Source organism: Atta cephalotes, assembly GCF_000143395.1.
Source record: "Atta cephalotes unplaced genomic scaffold scaffold00012, whole genome shotgun sequence".
NCBI classification, from domain to species: Eukaryota; Metazoa; Arthropoda; class Insecta; order Hymenoptera; family Formicidae; genus Atta; species Atta cephalotes.
This window is the reverse complement of record NW_012130076.1, coordinates 3126934-3147437: the sequence shown is the minus strand read 5'-3', so window position 1 is coordinate 3147437 and position 20504 is coordinate 3126934. Positions and strand designations below refer to the sequence as shown.

At 33.0% G+C, this 20504-nt stretch overlaps 2 protein-coding genes across 2 annotated transcripts in view; one reads left to right on the top strand and one right to left on the bottom strand.

Moving 5' to 3' along the window:
- Positions 1-8726, bottom strand: part of LOC105617197 (head-specific guanylate cyclase) — a 27115-nt gene extending 18389 nt beyond the window's left edge. Inside the window, exon 1 of the mRNA XM_012198762.1 lies at positions 8484-8726. Within this exon, the coding sequence (XP_012054152.1) occupies positions 8484-8726 (243 nt within the window). The remainder of the gene's footprint in view (positions 1-8483) is intronic.
- A 716-nt stretch (positions 8727-9442) lies between these two features.
- The window catches only part of LOC105617343, a 63582-nt gene continuing 52520 nt past the window's right edge, over positions 9443-20504 (top strand). Inside the window, exon 1 of the mRNA XM_012198905.1 lies at positions 9443-9622. Within this exon, the coding sequence (XP_012054295.1) occupies positions 9443-9622 (180 nt within the window). The remainder of the gene's footprint in view (positions 9623-20504) is intronic.

The window sequence follows — 20504 nt, the reverse complement described above, 5'->3', positions numbered from 1 at the left end:
GTGTATATATATATATATATATATATATGTCTCGAACGAAAATATTTCTTCGCGTTTAGAAACTTTACAAATTTACGCTTTAAGCAACTTCTGGCAAAATCATATTAATGTTGAAGCTGCGGACATTTTGTTGCGGGCATGGTTGCACTTTCGTCACGATGCGTATCGACGCAATTCCACAAGTAGGAGGAAAACTTGATTTCCATCAATTTAACTAAGTAACGAAGTTTCTGTCGCGTCCATTCAATTCATCGAGTGAAATGGATCTCCGTGTCGAACCAGTTGCCCGTCACCATAAAGCTTGTTTCTATCGATGTGTCATTCGCGGTAACAATGATTAGTCGCGAGCGTTCTCTGAAATTCGCAATACGAATGCAATACGTTTTTTATACGAAATTTTTATACAATTTCGTTTTTGCGTATTCATGCGGTGGGATATTGCACGAGTTAAAGCAGAGTATACCAACCGAGAAGAGCAATCCACCATATTGTCCTACTGTAATCTACAAAATGTTAAACCGTGTAATAGATACGGACGTCTGTTGAATGGCATAGTTTAATTACTTTTGGCGGGGCACACTGAATGTTCGTGCTACTGCAGATTGCTCGAGTAACCTAGTTGTATTTTCCGTTAGCTAAGCTTATTTGTGTATTATTATAGAGAAATAATCTTAATGTTACATCTTAACATTCTTGTCGGTCATAATCCCAATTATTTAAAAAAAGTATCATATCTCTAAGTATAAGTACGATATTTTTCTTCCTTTTCTGTTCTAAAAATAAGCGCAGGATACCTTATATTTGTTATATCATTAAACATTTTTCTTTGCGAAAGATAGTCTCTTGTTGTGAGGAACCCTAGCTTCTCGTAAAGCACTCTAGTTTGTTACTACAAAGCGCAAAGGGACGCTATACTCGAGAAAACAGAATGACGAGAAAAAGGATTAATCTCATGCATGTCCCTGACGTAAAACGTATTTAATGTTTCTTTAATGAAGACAGCTTGGTAAAAACGTATGCCACGTGGTTAAACTAAGATACACTGAATATTTTCATTTTGCGGAAATGATCGTATAGTCTTATGAAGCTCGTGTTTTTATAACTCGACTGATGCGCGATATTTTTAGCAACCGTTTTCATCAAGAAAGGAATTCTTGAATACAATGTGTTGAACTTATGCACATTTAAGAGTCGAAGGAAATACTGCAGACAATGCAGAGGATACACACATTTGTAAAATAATGAACATTTGAATGAAAATTTTATGCTCTACAACATGCCAAAAAATTGCTGAAGAGGAACAATTCACACATCAAAAGGATATATCTCTAGATGAAGGTTGGTAAATAAAATTATGATTGTTTATTATAATGCTTTACGAGGTTATTATAACGCGTTATTATAATACTACGAGATATCGAACATTATATTTTGCTTATGCATTCCATCTGGCTAACTTTGAGAGATATTACAAGATTACAGTATTTCTCTGTTGCTTCTTGGCGCGTGTTTTCCTCACGTCAAGCGAAATATCATATGCGATCATCCAGAAATGAAACCGTAATATCTGACTTTTGTATATGTGTACGTATCAAGTTAAACAAATACAACTTACATAGCTTCTGAGTTTAATGAAACACTACCTAATACGAGAATAATTACAATAAAATATAAAAGATCAGTCATAAAGGATCTGTATTGTACTACTAAATAGCAGTCTTTGAATGGAGCGTTTTATTTGCGAAAAGAGGAATCCTTTTCTTTGGAGATGTCTGCGGAACCAAATTTTGTATATTAACGTTGTTAAATACGTATGTAGATATATTAATGTACTAACATTAAATGTTCTACGAATTGTTTCCATTCCACGAAGCGCGCGCGAGCAAATAGAACTACTGCAAATTCTATAAAAATAATGCGATAGATTTACTGTTTGCCTATTGGGATTTTCAGTATGAGGCAGACATTGCAACGATTTGATAAAAGTTGAATTTCTCCCCAGCGTAGCGCTTCAATATTTATGTTCCGATAAAGATAAACACATGTGAGCCTGGCATATAAATTACTTCAAAAATTCATCCGGTGTACAATAATATTTACGTTCGTGCTTTTTAGTGGAGAAAATACAAAATTTTAAATTAAGCCTTAATTTAACAGATATGTTTGATTATGAGAGAGAGAGAGAATGAGGTTTTATTAAATTTTCTACAAGAACATCTTTCTGTATAATTTTCAAGGTACCACCGGAAATTTTATTTGATTTTACATTTCCACTTACGTTCATTTAACATTATTCAAGAGAGAAAGAGATATACGGAAGATATCTACGACCATTTATCGATCTGGCATATTTCTCGCCGTAATGGCCCCGAAAGCATCAAGAGCTAGTCCCTGGAAGAACTGCGCTTCTCAGAAGCATTCGTTCGCGTACGAGGAGCGTCGTGCAATGAGGATCATCTATCACACGAGTGGCCTGTCGTAAAAACGTATGGAGGGTAACACGCGTGTTATGCAAATCTATCAAATCGATCGCGGCATTTCCATAACATTGCGATAGCGTGGTAGACGATAGCGTGGTGTACGGCGGAACTGCATTTACGACCCTTACGATTACCCGACGATGTTGGAAGTGCCGTTAGAAACGACGGGATGTATCGATCGCTCGTGAAGAGCGAATTTTGTGTTGCAACGAACATGATTAAGTTCTGGTAAGCTGCAATTCATTTAGGAAATGTTGTCATGAGTTATGTTTTACAAACTTATATTATATCAAATATATTACAAAAGTATATTATATCAAATGTAGAGAAAAATAGAGGAATTACAAACATCGGGTAAATACAAATGATTATTTCAGAGTATTAGAGTAGTGATCATTTCTCATTTCTCGTATCCAATAATCTGATATATGTTCACTGCTACACTATAACATACGAGTAGATGACTATTTAAGATAAATATTACATATTTTCTTGATATTTTTTATGTAAGCGAGAAAGTGGAGTAATTGCTATTACTTGAGAAAAAAGTTAAAGCCGCACTATTAATAATAAGTTATACTGTCAAATTTAACTTAATGAGTCGCCATTGCGACTCCCACTCAATCATATCGTTATCTTATACTAATTAAATTTGACACTATATCGTATTAATTTGATATTACATCGTGTCACTTTGACAGTGGTGACTCACATTAGATTAAATTTTATACTATAGATTTAACAAGGTGACAATCATTTTGAATTATAGAACCTTTATTTAAAGATTTGACTTTAAAACGCAATAATTAATAGTCATATATTATTAAAACAATATGATAAATACAAATTATAATTTTAAATATGAAACGAAACCTTTCTGTCATTGCCGCTGCGTATAGCGAATAATTCCGAATGTCTTGCTTTTGTTTAAAATTATAATTAATATTGATAATTATATAAATGTTAATCATTATAGTTTAAATATAGTATTAATATTATAGTTTAAAAACTAAATAACTGAAGTATTTCTTTAAAATTTCTGCAACTGATAAATGATAGATTTTATTCAACTTTTCCCTTAGGTGCTCACAATTTCCTTACTCTTCTCTATATTAGTATCTAGTCATACTTCCGAATATTAGATATTAATTTCTTATAAGTGGACCGTATTATATTTCGTAATTCATAATAATACCCCTGCTTTGCAATGATTACAGTAATATATTATTGCGCCACGTTACCCCTAATAATCTTCTGGAGATCGAAGCTTAAGCCACTGATTGAAAAATTGTACATTAATCTCTATTAAGTAATAGCCGATAATTCCGACTAATGCACCTCAATGCTTGCACGTGTAATTAAAATTTTCCAGCGTTTTATCTCAGTCCTCTTCCACGTGCATGCTAAATTTCAACTTCACTATATGCGACAGGTAATGGTACGCGTATGAACTTTCCTCTGTGTTTAAGTTCCAAAGTGCTATGATACAACGTCAGTTATCGTAGCAATTACATTCGTGCTACTGCGAATTTATACGCAATATTTGCGTCAGATGAGCAACGGCTATTTGCAGGAAAGGGAAGGAAATTCAGTGAAATATTAATATCACGCATCGGTTACGAGCGATATGATTCGACGTAGAAATGTAGTGTTAAAAATATCCGCGCGCATCCGGCATCCGGGAGGAATTTAATAAAACGCAGGACATCAAATCCGAATATATCTATTTCGCTCATCATTTCCCGGAATGACGCGACGTTTATTAAATCGTAATTAATGTCTGCATCGATGATATTACGTTATTATTTTAGTAAATTTCCCGCGTGAGGTAAAACGCCGTTCAATCCCCGGTATCAACTCCGGATCTCTCGATTAACGCAAGCCGCATGATACCTACATCATAGTGCTTCTAACGCCGAACTGACGATCGAGGTACACCATTATTGGGTCAAGCACGATAAGTGAGTTACGTGCTACTGAAGTTTCTCGCGGACTGCAAACGGGCATTTCTCACGACACAGCTGGCATTTAAAAAGCCACCGTTAGAAATGGCTCGTTTAATACCGCTGCTCACGGGATTAGGCAGGATAATCTATTTAATGCTCGTTTACGAGGAGCTCTTTTAGATGCACAAAGGAATTTCTCAACATTTCAGTGCAAAAATTTCAATGCTCCAAGTGGGGAAATAGTGATTGTACTGTACTTCTCCGGCGAAGTACCTCTTTTTCGTTGATTTCTTCATTGAACGGCACCACATTTTTGCTTATCTGACAACGCTCTTCTATAACGTTGGAAAAAAGAAAAAAGAATAATTGGCCGCGCGGATAGTTGAAAAGCAACTGCAGAGACAATATCTTGATATCTCGCTCGTTAGATTAATTGCATTTGGAATTTGCAATCCGCTTTTTTCACCAACGCGCTGCGTTGCGCGCAGATATTGTGCTCGTAAAATCCGATTTTACAGCACCTTTTCTCTCTACACACACATACACACACACACACACACATACACACACGCACGCACGCACGCACGCACGCACGCACGCACATAGATACGTAATTATTCGATACACCTACTTTTTTACACGCTGTATTAATTCCCCTCGTACCGACATAATAGTTCGTATATAGGATATATATGGATTTTATTTTTTAACGTTCGCGTCATGTCGAGCTAGTGAGAAGCTACCATAAAATATCGGTTCTTCGATGTAGAATCGCTCGCAATGACATCCATTATACCAGAAATATCTTGAAACGTCCTTGGAAAGATCTCTCTTTTCATTTAGAAAGATTAAAACGGAAGCTTGTAGAAAGACGTCGCATATATTGCACTAGGCTGCGTTTTACTAGGCTAATAACTCCTGACCTCTGCTCCGGATCTATGGCATTTGTCCGCTTTAGAATATGTTTTCCGTGGCACGATTAGCGATTCGTAACATTTGCTCGTCGTGGTCATTTATTCATTCGCTTTAGTAAATAACCGTTTGCTATATCAGGCAGTGTTTGAGATGAACGAAGTAATATTCGGCTGTGTGTACACGTTGCAAAGCAATCTCGTGTTCTCCACCCTTCTAGATTAATTGCTCTTGACCCTTTTAGCTCGAAGCTGCGCGCCGAATACTCGTTTCTACGTCATTTCGAAATACGTGGTTTGTCGATTTTTTACAAAAAAAAATCTATGAAAAATGTACAATTCCAAGAACTTACAATTATGTGCAACAAAAACATTAGATTTCCTCGGAACAACGAAATTATAGTTTTTAAGCGAATGTACTTTTGACCGCGCCATCTTCGTATTACAAAATTTCAGCCTCATTTAGGAACGAATTCTGTACGCGTTATTGATTTTCGGTGGTACCAGAATATCGCACAATTGCAAACGTTGAAATTGAAACTCCAACCGTAACTGCATTACAGCGAATTGGCAATCGGATTTTCAAATTACAATTATAATTTTCAAATAGCCATATTTAATGGGCTATAGTGTTACCTTGTTATGTCGAACTCAAAGAGAAGGATTTAATAGAATAACTGAACCATCCACAGAGATACGGAGACGTGCCGCCATGCGCTGCATTGAAGACGAAAGTTTCAGTCATTGGAAATTTTCCGACGCACTTGTCAATTAGAAAGCGATATTAAAGACGTCGTTTTATATATAGCGTCACGTGAATTAAACGGAACTCGCGCTTCACTATCCATTGTCTCGCTTGAACTTCCACAAAAGTTCAATCAATAATGAAACCTCTGATTTCTTCCTTCGAATTTCCATCTCAGTAATATTTATCCAGGCAGTGCTAACTCAATATACGACGTTCCCAGAATTTCATTTATTCTAAACCTAGCACAAGATTTTCTCCAATTATATTTTATATAAGAGATACCAATCGAAGAAAGGAAGAAGGTAAAAAAGTACTTCTCACAAGACTTTTATTGCGTTCATTTTAGCTCTCTTGCACTAGAAAAAAAGTCTGGTTATACTAATTGGAATTTTAGTTGAAAATGGAGAAATCATATTTTTCTGATTGAACCTATTATAGGAATTCTAGTTGAAATAATTCTGAATTCTGATTAAAATCTTCTGATCTGTTCATTTTTAACCAGGAATTTTTTTTAGTACGATTTTATCTATTTAAAACAAGAAAAGTAATTAAACATATTTATTTAATAGTAGAATTTGGAAAAAACGCAGAATCCGTTTTTTTTTCACAAAAAGAAGCCGTTTCTAGAAAATTATAATATAATGACGTAATCAACAAGTATTGTTTGAGACATGTTCGATTTTATCCATTAATATGAGCTTCGCGTCACGTTCCGTGCCTATTCTTGCGAGGAACTATTCATTTCCACTTCACTCATTGTATATCGAATGCTGATAGTGGGCTATATGGCTCAACACCTCTCGGATTTATACACGCCGTTATCACCCTAAGTGCCACGTTCTCGTCTTCCTTAATCTGCCATTAACTCCCTGAAATATCAATGACATTTGCCAACTAGATTCCTAGAAGGGAATCGATCCAACGTAATTGAATAGTGGAAAAACTCGTTGAATTGTTGCAATTTAATAATCAGAAGTGGCCGATATTATCTTGATGTTGATACTTGTGATCTAACTCACCGAATATATGTTCTTTAAGAAGTATCGGAAAAGTATAATTTTATCTCTTCGTAAAGAGAAAATATTTACCAACTGATATCGATTTGTTTTGTGTAAAAAATTGTTATTTATGACTATCGAAGATGACTTTAACGAAGGCAGTAAGGCTCTGTATCTGTAATAAACATCAATAATATGTTTCGTATCTTCTTAAGTTGCTTATTGCGTTTTTTATCATGTAAGTTCTAAAGCTATGAGAAAAGGAACGTGAAAGCATTATGAAAGAAATACATATTAGTGGTAGAGAGACAAGACTTTCCGTGCCAAGTTTAATGCAAAAAGCTTTAGCAAGAAGCTCTATACCTTCGCAAGACAAGGTTTGAAAACATTGGCCGTTCGCGTGAGTCGCTAACGTGGTTTGCTTCCGCGCGGAGGAGGAACTTGGAAACTCCCGCTTTCTCTGACAGCAACGGCAGGAAACTTTTCGTTGGGATTTATTACATATTTCTGACCCAGTTCTCAATGAAAAACTGTCCCGATTCCCATGGTGATCTCTGTAGCAGCGAGTGCATTTATCGTATGGAAAGTTTGATAGCGGTTTCTATATAACTAGAAGAGAATGTGGGAGTTTGTGTATTATGAATAATAATTAAACAAAAACGCATGTTATTACCAATGTATGTGACCCGATAGCAGGGCAACGAAATTAATTTTACTGCGGTCTATTAAACAACGCAAAATATTAAAGTAAATTATTTATGATAATTTATATAATTTATCCCGCGTTCTTTAAAACGCAGCCAATTAAATTTTAAGACAAACGTCAATTTATCTGTGCCGATATTTAGATCGATATAATAAATATAAATTCGAGCATTCGACGCGCAGATTATTGCACATTAAAACGACTCTAACTTGGCGTTTCGTTTATCATAATCATTATTGTCTTTTGAAAATGGAATTCAGTACTTCAAATTCGCAGTATACCGGTTTTAAAGCTGACAAGAGTAAAGAAGGAAATTCACAAACAGAGGTGAGTGTACATAGACGACAAAGTAGAATAAAACCTCGGGCGAACTGAACCAATTGCGTGTTACCGCCTGCACTAATCCGACTTTGAATTCATCGAGAGAAAAGCCGTACAAGAGCCGGCTGATCCTTCGCGCGTTAAAATTATTTCTTACGCGGTATTTCTTCAGGTCTCCACTTTCATCTAAAAGCTTGGAACAAGGCATGCAACATCTATTCGTATCTTTTACTACCACGTCAATGAGATATTAAGACGCTAAAGAAGTGCATGCTAAACAGTGGTAAAGCACGCTGCGATAAGAGACGATGTAAGGATAGTGTATGCGACAATAGCGAAAGCTGAAGGAATAAAATCATCGTTTATTTAATACCGAAGGGTTAGTCAAGAGGGTCACCGCGGCTCTTAAGTGCTTCAGATTAAGTGTCTGTGTGTTTTCAAGGTCGTCACCATCTTCTCCTAAAAGCGACGATGTTATTTGAACCGATGATTGTCGCAGGACATCAATGTCCCGTTCATCCTGTCTGATTCTCACAATCCTGCGATGGTCCCCTTCCCTGCTGCTATCATCTCTGTGGGTTAGTTTGAAGCGTCTGCTAGAGAATGGACATGCCATCTTGCAAATTTGTCGCTCTATTGTAGTCCAAGGGATGATCACCCACAGATTACCAACGTGAGATGTGAACACGCAGTGTTAATTTATGAGGGACATGTCGCGCGCTCGTCGTATTTATCGACGATCAGCTGGCTGCTTGAAGCTGTATGCCCTTCCGTGTCCTCTCTCACTGTACTCTCCAGTAAATTTTCTATAAACCTGATAGTTTTTACGAGACTGTTCGAGACCTAAATGTCATATCGATGTTCTAAGCGGCACGCAAACACGTGAGACCGATCCGAAAAATCGTAATTAACATCGCCTTCATCGTTGTCTTCCCGATCGTCGCCGTATCGTCGGCGTTGCTAATACCGATATTGATGATAGCTGTCGAGGAGCCTGTCATCCTCGATCGCCTGATCATTTACCACACGTTGTGGAGGGAAGCCACTCGTCGTCGCAACGCGCTACTGGAGCACGTTTATCCGGCGTTGTCTACGGCCAGCGTCGGGCCGGATGCGATGCACGCGGTTGCATATTAACTAGCGTCACCTTTTAAAATTTACTTCGCCAAAATTTATATCATTTTCTCTTTGTCGTGATTTTGCAGAGTCTTTTTCACTATGTGGTCTTCCTTACCCTTTGTTTGCGATCCCACTTCCTAGGGATGCCAAAAAAGCGACCTAGTTGCGCGAGATTGACAACCGTAATTCGCGCGCGGATTTACCCTGTCAGGGATGTGGTGGATCGTCATTCAACGGGTACACGGATACACGGTGAACGACGTGACGGCTACGTACGTTACCATGCCAGAGCGCGTAGCGCCATACTGCTCGCGGATTGACCGAGGCGCAACGAGCAACGCTCCGAGGCGGTGGAGAGGAGAGGAGAGCGATGAGGAAGGTACCCGAGCGAGGGTGAGTCGACGGCGTTAGGGGTGCGCGGAGGGTGGAGGCGCCACGATGGAGGGCACCAGAGACGCCTGCGCGTGTTTTCCAGCCTCCCTCTCAAACTATCACGCTTTCTGTCCTCTCTGCTCGCAGGTTATAAAGAAGAAAACCTACATACCTGCCTGACCTGCTTGCCTCGCTTGCTCTGCTTGTTTACCTACCTCACCTGGTTGACTTGCCTTGTAGTTAGTCTGCTAATTTGCATGTATATTTTTCTGGGAAAAATTTCAAGAAATTTAACGTATATCTCATTATTCATTATTCATTATTCATTATTAACTTATGTAATTTGGCCGCAATAGTGGCATATGTAGCTGACAGATGAAAACCGAGCAATAAGCATCCTCGCGTTTATTTCAGGAATTTATTGAACATCAAACACATTTGTAATTAGATTAATAGGACATGTATTGCATGCGCGAAGTGCAAATTGTAATTTGCAAATTTATTAAAATATATCAAAGCGACAGATAAATTTAACGATAATCTAATTTAGTAAAATATTAACGATAATCTAATTCAGTTAAATATTGAAAAGAAAATTTGTGTTATATAAAAAAAAATGTAATTATATGGAAAAACTGTTCGTTGAGTAGATCATGTCAATTTTATATTATTTAATATTTAAATTATCTTATATATTGAATCTCAGAATTTTATTCTTATCTCTTCCATAATAAAGATCGTGATGTCATTATCTTATATCTCTTGAGATAACCTGTTAAGTATTCACGTCAGGTCAACGTTTATTGCAAAAGTTCCAGTGACATTATTGTAATTATAATAAGTTTACAATAAATAATTATTGTACATCTAGATATAGTTATTACATTGTCAAAATATTTTCTTATAGATTTTCTGCGATTGGCGAATCGTGAGCAAGTTTTTTGAAAATTTTTATTAAACTTTCTTAAACACATGTTTATAACAACATTCTGCCAAAGAAACAAAATAAAAACTAAGTCATCTTGATTATTGCAATAATTTATACAACATCTAAATAGTAGACACACAATCTGGATGTCAGAAAGTGATACACTACGAAATTAAAGCGGCTAACATCTTCCAAGTTAATAGCATATCTTTCTTTCGCGGAATAAGAAGAGGTATTTGAAGATCCTGTTACTTTTATATACTTCTATATTATACTGCTATTCCACGCTGTTTTATATTACTATGGACCAATTCTCCTCTGTGGATCAATTATTTTTAACGTAGCCACTTAAATGTTATATCCTTCGAAATGCTTCAATGCATCTGAACTGATAACTGATCAATAATATGTTACTCTTAACATAATTGCTTAAACGTTATATTAAAACGATTTAATAACATCGATAACCGATAATTATTTATGTAATTTTATTTTACCCTCTCTGAAATGTCCCTTCAATTATGTAGTTTATGATAAAGTGCTAAAACGGGATTGCACGATGTCAATGGAAACAAGCGAAGAGTATAAAGACATTAGAATAGATGAGTTTGGTAACAAAATTTCTGCACTTTTCTGCTTCATATCTATATCACAAGCGATCGACAGGATAGGGTATTCATCTCGATGTTCGACAATTTGGAGCGATCAATGTGTACCATTATCACGAGGAACATTGCTTCGTGCCGCAGTTGAATGTCAGTGGTCTATCTAAGAGGAAGTCGGTTGGTCCGATCATTGCTCAAGAGATTCCCGATGAAAACGCGCCGTAAATTACGATCACTCTAGGGATTTGTATAAATATCGGCTGAAAGAGAAAAAGCCAAAAACATATTGCACGAAAGTTTATGGTATCGGTAGAACATGTTATTTTAAAAAAATGTTTAATACGTAGCATCTCTTTGCGACAATGTTTTTCTCTAATATACAAGCATCGATACGTTGCGCTATTGAGAAAATAATCACCCGATTGTGATAAAATGGGGGCAATAAGGATATAAATATCTCTTAGGAGCGGCACATATCGGACTTTGCAGAATTAGCACATTAAATCGACGATTCATGTTTCGTTCAAATTTCTCAAATTATTCAGATAAGTAAGATTATATATCTTTTCTATCTGTTACCTTTATTGTTTGCGCCTTTTTCATTTAATGAAGAGCTAACGTCACAATAATGACTAGCGTAATACTGCACGCTATTAGGAAAACATAGACTTTTGTAGACACTTATTATATTTTATTTTATAATTTTACGATTATATCATTTATGCAATAACGGCACAATTAAAAAACAAAGCTTTCCAAAAAATAAATTTTAATATTTTGAATTATAAAAATTTTAATATTAAATTTTATATTAATTTTAAAATGCAATTTTGGTATAATAACTGATTATATAGAAATAAAAGTTTTTTAAAAATATATTCTTTTCCTTTTCCTTTATATTTTTACTCTTTTTTGCAAACAATTAAAAAAATGACAATTTACAAATATTATTATAGCAAATATAAGTGATATCTCGCTATAAATAATAACGACTTTTTTTCTATGTTTGCATTTATTTACTTTCAAATGAAACTGTTTCCAAACAATTATAGTTATTGTTTTGCAGTTATATAATTCGTTATAATACATATTCATATATATTTAACACATAACTATAGCCTGGATATTATAAATGTAGTTAATTAAACGATATGCTCAAATATCGCATGAGTTTGTAAACATGCATATATGATATTAACGCATCGACATACATATAATGCATTCCATTAATTGTTACTGACAACTGATTCGAACGTGGTCAAAGGAACGTGTAACGTGCATGGGTATTCGAAATCGAATTACATCATAACCATTAGTGACTAAATTGTATTTTTGCAGCGCATCGAAATGCAGCGAACGCGATTTGTGGAATGTGTTTTCCATTTACCAGATTAAATCGACTCGCCAGATGTAAAATTTGACTACCCCATGATTTTCTTCTTTTAGAGTGGAGTTTTGTGTTTTTCCTTCTATTTTCCCTTTCTCTCTCTTTCTCTTTTTTTCTCTCCTTTGTGTCTGGTAAATTTATTCACCGTAAAGACTACATTTTTACTTGCTGAGTTTACGCTTATGATATCGCATCGATCTCATGCTCGTTTTTTACATATAATTTTAGAACAATTTACGTGTATCACACGATTGCTAGAGGTCTTCATTCGTTTAAAGATAAAACATGCCCTATTTCGAAAACAAATCTATAATTTTACGAGATAGGACAATATTTACATAATTCCATTCTTTCATTAATAAAATATAATAAAATATAATTTATATGATCTTTAATATAAATTAAAAAATTTTACGTGATTTATTTAAAAAATATATATCTTTAATGTTTTTGTTTTATTAATTATTTATGTAATTACATGGGCTTAATTTTTTTATTTAAACTCACCATCCATGTGTGAAAATATCTATATGTGATTCAAATACAATGCAATCATGATTCGCTAAGTTTTTGTACTTTCTTTTGAACACGACTCTTAGCTTATCTTCAGCTAAAATACTTCGTATATAGCCATTGAGTTAATAATATTTATCCAAGCTTACTAACTACTCTTTATTTGTCTTTTGAGGGAAAGAAAATTTATTCCATTTTTTTTTACATATTCAGCGTATATTCTCTTTTTCTGTTTTAGCAAGTTGTATGATTTATTGCCTTGACATAGGTGTAAAAAAAACTTTTGCAGATAAAAATAGAGATTGAAATGCTTGATTACACAGCGTTATAACTATAAATGTTATAACAACGTTATGACTATTTATAAATGTTTTTATATAGACACATATGTGTACACACATGTTATACATATACATATAACATATAAATATAATTCTTGATAGTTCTTGGCGAGATATCAAAAGTTTCAGAATTACAATGTAATAATAAGTCTTTATAACGCTGCAGCTATCATGACCGGAATGCATTTTAGAAAAGATAAATAGAAAGTTTTAATGGGCAGATTTGTAAACAAATTAATTAGTTTGTTGGAAACATTTACTTTGTTTAAAGAAAAAAATAGTATATGTATGTTAGTAACTTACATCAGCATAGAAATTATCCTAAGGAGGGACTCATAAAACTACCGTCGTGATCAATAACTGTCGGTGATCAATAACTTACACGAGAGTTGACGGCGAGATTATCAGGACACGTCGCGTTTCTGCGACGACAGAGGTGTGACTTTTTATTAGGGTTATCTGGGTTTTTATCTGGATTCGTATATTTGTTATGTCTCAATTTTTTCTTTATGAAAAAAGGCAAAAATATTTTAAAAAATTAATGTAAAATTACAGAACAGAAAATAATTAATTTATAATCTAATATTGCTGCATAATGCAATACCGGGTTTTATAATCAGTTTACATAGTGTATAGAAAAATGTGAGCCATTTGTTGAAAAACTAGCCGCCGTCAATATCAATCACCAACTATAGTCGGCTACAAATTGCCATGACCTCGCTGACAAGTGAGTTCGCGGAAGAAATATTCTATGTAATAGTTTGCCGTATATATTTTCTATCTTTTCAGAATTTCATGAAACAGCTTTCCAGAAAATAGCCGTATTTTGTATTCTTGTCGCATCGGGACTAGTTACTGCTGTATATCGAAAAAGGTTTTGATACTCGGTGTCCGAGTAAAATTCTGTGCAACTATGAATGATATTTTTACGAAGCCAATTGTCCTTCTCATTTGTTTTTCATATGAAAAAGAACTGATGTATTGAGGTGATTCTTTAATAAAGTGCCGAAAATTTGAAATGCTTCACCAGGATCCACCCAAAATTACAAATATTTGTATAATTTGGATAAAATATTAAAGCTACATATATATCTTAATGAAATTGTATGGAATATATGATAGTAAATCAAGAGCTGTATCTTCATCGAACAAAAATAAGATGAGATTATGTTATAATATAACCTTTTCGAGGTTAAATTTATATGCAAGTTTATATGCACGTAAATATTTTTCCAGAATGGCCGTTGACCAATTACTTTTTTGTGATTATTAAAATCGTAATTTTTTTGAACTATTATAATCTCATTTTTAAGAAAAGTCTATGGTAAGGTTTGCAGTTAGTCAAAGAAACTTCTGCAAGTTCTATCTATCGCTAAGTTATATGTGAAAGATTACATTTTCAACATTTTTTTCTCTCTTTTTTTATCATTAACCTATCATAGAATTTTGCACACATCAATTTTACTTCAATTTAATCGTATAAAAAAATTAGACATTTCTATCGTAACTTGATTTACTGAAGAATTACCTTAATAACATTAAATTTGTGGATATTGGAGAACACATTGAAGACTGAGGATTGCGAATTAAAGATTGGAATTCGACCAATCAGATAATGTTACTTTTAATTCGTTTTGTTCTAATTGCTTGAATTTTAATTTTTAATTTACAATTTTCAATCTTTAGTGTGACATGAATTTTAGCTAACAACAGTATAATTGAAAATAATCTTGTTAATTCAATTTCAGTAAACACCAACTAACAGTAACATAACACAATGATGTTATCATTTCATACTCTAACAATGTATTGTTACATAGCATGTATTTATTACATTTATACTGTTGACTGTGAAATTATAATTTATAACGTTGATATTATATTACTATTAAATTATTAGTTGGGTTTATTGGAATGACAGAATTAATGAAACAAATATGTCCTACTTTTTTATTTTAATAAAGTGTTATTATTAATATTGTCATTGTGAATTAATAAGATTATTTTCAATTAGACTGTTAATACTATTAATACAATATTATTTTTTTTCATCAACATTTTTATATCTTTTGTATTACAATTACAATAATTATTATACAATAAATCGCGTGCTTTGAAATAAATAAATATTTACAAAATTGTGTTTACATATTATAAATTATTATTATCTGCAGAATGATAATAATTTATAATACGTATACAATTTTGTAAATATTTATCTAATTAACATTTAATTGAAAGTAAATGATTACATTTTCTTTTTTCAATTTCAGTAGTTATTTAACTGATTAAGATAGGTGCTTGAGTTAAGATAGGTCCTGTTAATTTTATTTGAATCTTTGTACAAGCTCGTTTATGAGTATTAAAATTTAATGTGCTAACCATTAAAGAAAAAGTGTCTCTTATCGAATGCTTCTATAGTAAAGCAAAAACGTATATTGATACGTATTATGTAGATTTCATAATAAAATATGGATATAAAAAAGTTTCTAACGAATGTTTACTTAAAATCTGATAAAAAATTTTTGTATAAGAACATATATAGAACAAATGTATGTAACTTTATACTAAATGTTCATATTTTATATATAATTTTATACATAATGTAATATCGTTTATATTTATTTTTATATGTTCTTATATGAAAAATTGTTTAATGAAAAGATAAGCTTTTTTTCCTGGAATTGCGCTGTAATCTCATCTATATATTATGCAGATAATCTAAGATTTTACTCATTTTTCAACATTTTTTCATAGAATTATTTATAATTTTATTGTATACGGCATTTTGAATGATCACAGATATAATTTATTCGGCCCATCTTGTATCGTTGCAACGGATGAAACAATTAACATTATTTAGCATTTACCTAATATTATTTATATCAAAGAGAGAGTATATATATTTCGAAGAAAATTTAAATATCTTCATTCGGAAAACTGTTCAAATTCTAAATTTAAGTTGAGAAATGATAACAAAATGTGACAAATTTTTACTACTAAATGGTGTTTTATTCATTTCATTCAGTCAATTTGTTACGAAATAATAATCATTTACTTTCAACTGAATTCTAATTTTCACTTTGTACTTTTTTATATACTATATAATAGAGGGGAGAGATATTGATGATACTCGTTGTTTATATCTCGTTGTTTATTAAAGTACACCTTTATATATTTTACGCGTTAAAGTTACTGGTATAGGCTTTTCATTGTCTCGGAGATTTTATAACTCAATAAGAATGAAACAAAGTGTTTCGCACTCTCTTTTATTTCCTTTTTTTTAGCTTGTTTCACGCACGTGCATTTGATAGCTTTCTTCAAGGCATGATATACTATTTTCTAGAATTGTTTTCGCACGGATACACACAGACACAATCATCCTTAGCGAACATGAATCAACGTGTAAGTTCATCTTTTATGTTCTTTCTTTAGATTACAGTTGCGTAGAATTCATATTGCACATCTAAATAAAATCCTGTCATTTATTCTACCGAATTATTTAACTGTAGAAAAAAACTTTATTTTATTACTAAAAATTGTGAAAAATCATACAATTTTCTACTTGCGCAATATTTGCTTTATAAATTATATTTATTTTACTATTTTAAAAATTTTGCAAGAGCGTTTTCTCTCTTTGCATCATTTGCAGCCAAGAATATTTCTTCGAACTGGTATTTGAATTTGAGTGAAATGCATTGATTAAATGTATACATATGCAATGACAAATATGTAGAAATAGCCAGCTTTCGATAATTTTATTTATCTTTTTCAGATGCTGTAACTGGAGCAAGTTACATGTTGTATGGATACGCAATGTAATTACATTAAATTTTATTTTAAAAATCTTTCTAGACAAGTAATATTATTCTAATATATAAATCTTTAGCTAATAAATATATTTATAAATGAGGAGCAGACTTTCAAAATGCGTTTTGTCAAAATTTCATTTTTTTAGTTAGAAGTGGTGTAAGTTATAAGCTACTCTGAGATGTTCAGAAAACATTTTTTCATTGTTAATTTATATGCTATTAATAAAAAAACATAGACATTTCGAAGTGCATTATATTTTTTAACTAGAAACAATCAAAATACATTGTTTAACATTTTTAGCAATGTTGTTAAATAATTTTGTTTAGTATTTTACATCCTGATTGATATTATTTTCTGTGAAGTGCGTAGTATTCTTGTGTGTATAATTTCTTTCTTTCTCGTTTTCTGTTTCTGAAAATTACAAATTTTGGACAAAACGCAAAAAGTTTGCTCCTCAAATGTTTATTATACATATCACATGTACAGCGACATCGTTTCACCCAGATTTATAGGTATGTATTTATAGGTATATAATAATGTGATTAAGCATTTCCGCCGCGGGAATGCGCGATAACAAAATATCGTTTTCAGTTTTGTCGCATGAATTTTTCAGTACGTTTATTCCCCAAGCGGATAAATACATAAATCCCTCTTGAAATTCTAGTTTTCCAGGGCAGAAATGGGGGTCATTTTATCGAAATTTCAAGACCACTTTTATCGATTTACTTGTACTTTCGACTTCAGTCTTGCGCACGCCGTGCGAGAAATCCTACTTTAATTGGAGTGTTCTTAATGGGTACTCTTCGTATAGCCAGTCGAATCGTACGATTCACGAGCGCAAAAACGATGTAAATCGACATTAATCTTCGCCCTCTGGCAAGATTGTGGAAAAGAGGAAAATTGATGGTTGCACGGGGATGCCGTTCCACGAACATCATTGCGCTTCTCGCCCGAAATGCCGTTTCATTATAAAAATTGACAGGATGGAATTTCTGCCACTATCGACCTTCGACAGGATGTCAGCGATATAAAATCGATAATGCAGGTCATCGGAAGGCATCCGGTGACGTCAGTTATCTATGTTATGGCCACCATTACACGAGCTCTGGCTGGTATACGCATTTCTCGATCTCCATCGGCAGAAGGAAGGCCCGTCATCGATATTCGACACGTGACGGTATTTTTAATTAAGCTCACAGTACTATTTATCATTTCCCGAGATCGATCGAAGAATCTACGTGAAAGTTATTGATTAACTACTTTCGGATATGGGAGAACGGCTGAAAGTGATAGATTAATGGACCTTCATGTATATAAAATTATCCAAAAGTTTATATTTTGAAATTGGAATACTTTTCGATATTGTCACATATTCTTGCAAAGTTTACATAAGTAGTAAACTATGCAAAGTGTGTATGTAGTTAAATTTTATTTTAATAGAAATTTCTTTAAACAAAAAATTTTGTTCTAATATAAAACTATATTTATTAAAATAATACAAAATAACATTTATAAAATATTTATAAATGCACAGAGAAGTCATTGCACACGTCAAATTTATAACATTATGTTTTTCAAATAATAATGTGATGAAGTTTCTACATTTCCGTCGTAGGAATTTATAATAATCAGATATATCATTCTGGAAATATTGTTCTCATGTCTACTATGTCATTAATTTTTCAATAGGCTCATTCTCCAAGTAGATCATGAAGTAATGAAGTTTTAATCCAAAGGACTATCGCGGGAGAGATAATAAAGTCGTGTGTCTAGGAGTGTTTATTTATATAACGTGCACTTAAGAGGGCGGTAGATAAATTTACAAGGCGCTTGAATGAGTAGTCGGTGGCAAAATATCAGGTGTTACCTTCACTGTCATGAGAGCCTATTTCAACGCGATTTATACCGCAGGCGTGGGCGGTTCAATAATTATTCAAGTTTCTCGAGTGTTATTTTCTTACTGTTGACGTACTAATAATTTATAAGTAAACACGCATTAATTTGCAATTACGGTATTATCCGTATACTTATATTATTTCTTATTATTATTTTTATTTAAAACTATACTTCTGTTTTTCAATTGAAAATAAGCGGTTTTTGAATATACACATTTTTCTTCATTTTGCTTGAAAATCATTGAGTAAGTCTGATCTTATTGTATAAGTACTATTCGATACAGTATGTACTATTTAATACTGTATGTTTTTAGATACTAAAAAAATATACAGTTAACAAATTTATTTTGTGTAATAAATGTGCAATAAATTTTTATAACTGCACTGCTTATGCAAGTTTTCTAAATCTCTTTATAAAGATAAATGTTATAAGTTTAAAATTAATTGATAGATTAATCTTAGCTGATAGAATTTTATTATAATTAATATCTTATTGTATAAACTAAAAAATATGGAATTAACAAATTTATTTTTGCAATAAATTTTTATGCATACGTATACTGTTTATTCAACTGTACTCATACTGTTTTCTGAATTCCGTTATAAAAACAAATGTTATAAGTTTAAAATTAATAGATAAGCTAAAATCTTAGCTCTGATATAACAAATGTTATAAGAAACAAATGCTGTAACAAATGTTATAGAAATCAATAGATAGACTTAGCTGATGAGATTGTGTTGTAATTAATATAGTTCATGACATTACATATTTCCAAAACGTACGCTTTTATTCTTAGATTCATAACAACCGCTCTCGAATCAATTCTCCGACATCCGCAAATTCCCCTATCACTCGTGAATCACTCCAAACCATTTAATCTTGATGGTCGATAACCATGCGTTTCATTTGTCGATACGATTGGCTCTCTCGGATACGACGCAATTCATAAAATTGGAAGCCATGCATCTCCATCCACTTATCGCGTATTGCTCTTACATTTTTTAAACCAAATGTCATTAATAATTTCAACGTGGTTTCAAATAAATGTCCCGTGTCAATCGAGTGTTTCTCTTTTTTTTTTATAATTCTTTTTTTTATAATTCCTGTGCTCCGCTCTTTTATCGATTACATTTTATCACGACGAATTCGGTAGAAATTTTTTACTTTTACCTTTGAGTTCTCATACATCTCACGTGTCTACACATTAGAATGATACGATTGGCAGCGAATCAATAAGAACGAAGACGAACGATGTTTTCATCGTATTTCTGGAAAATTGAGTACTAAGGAGAGAGAGAGAGAGAGAGAGAGAGAGAGAGAGAGAGAGAGGAGGGAGGTACGTACTTACGTTTACTTACATAGTAGAGACGTACGTCTACTACGTACTCTACGTAGTACTACTAGTACGTACCGTCGTAGA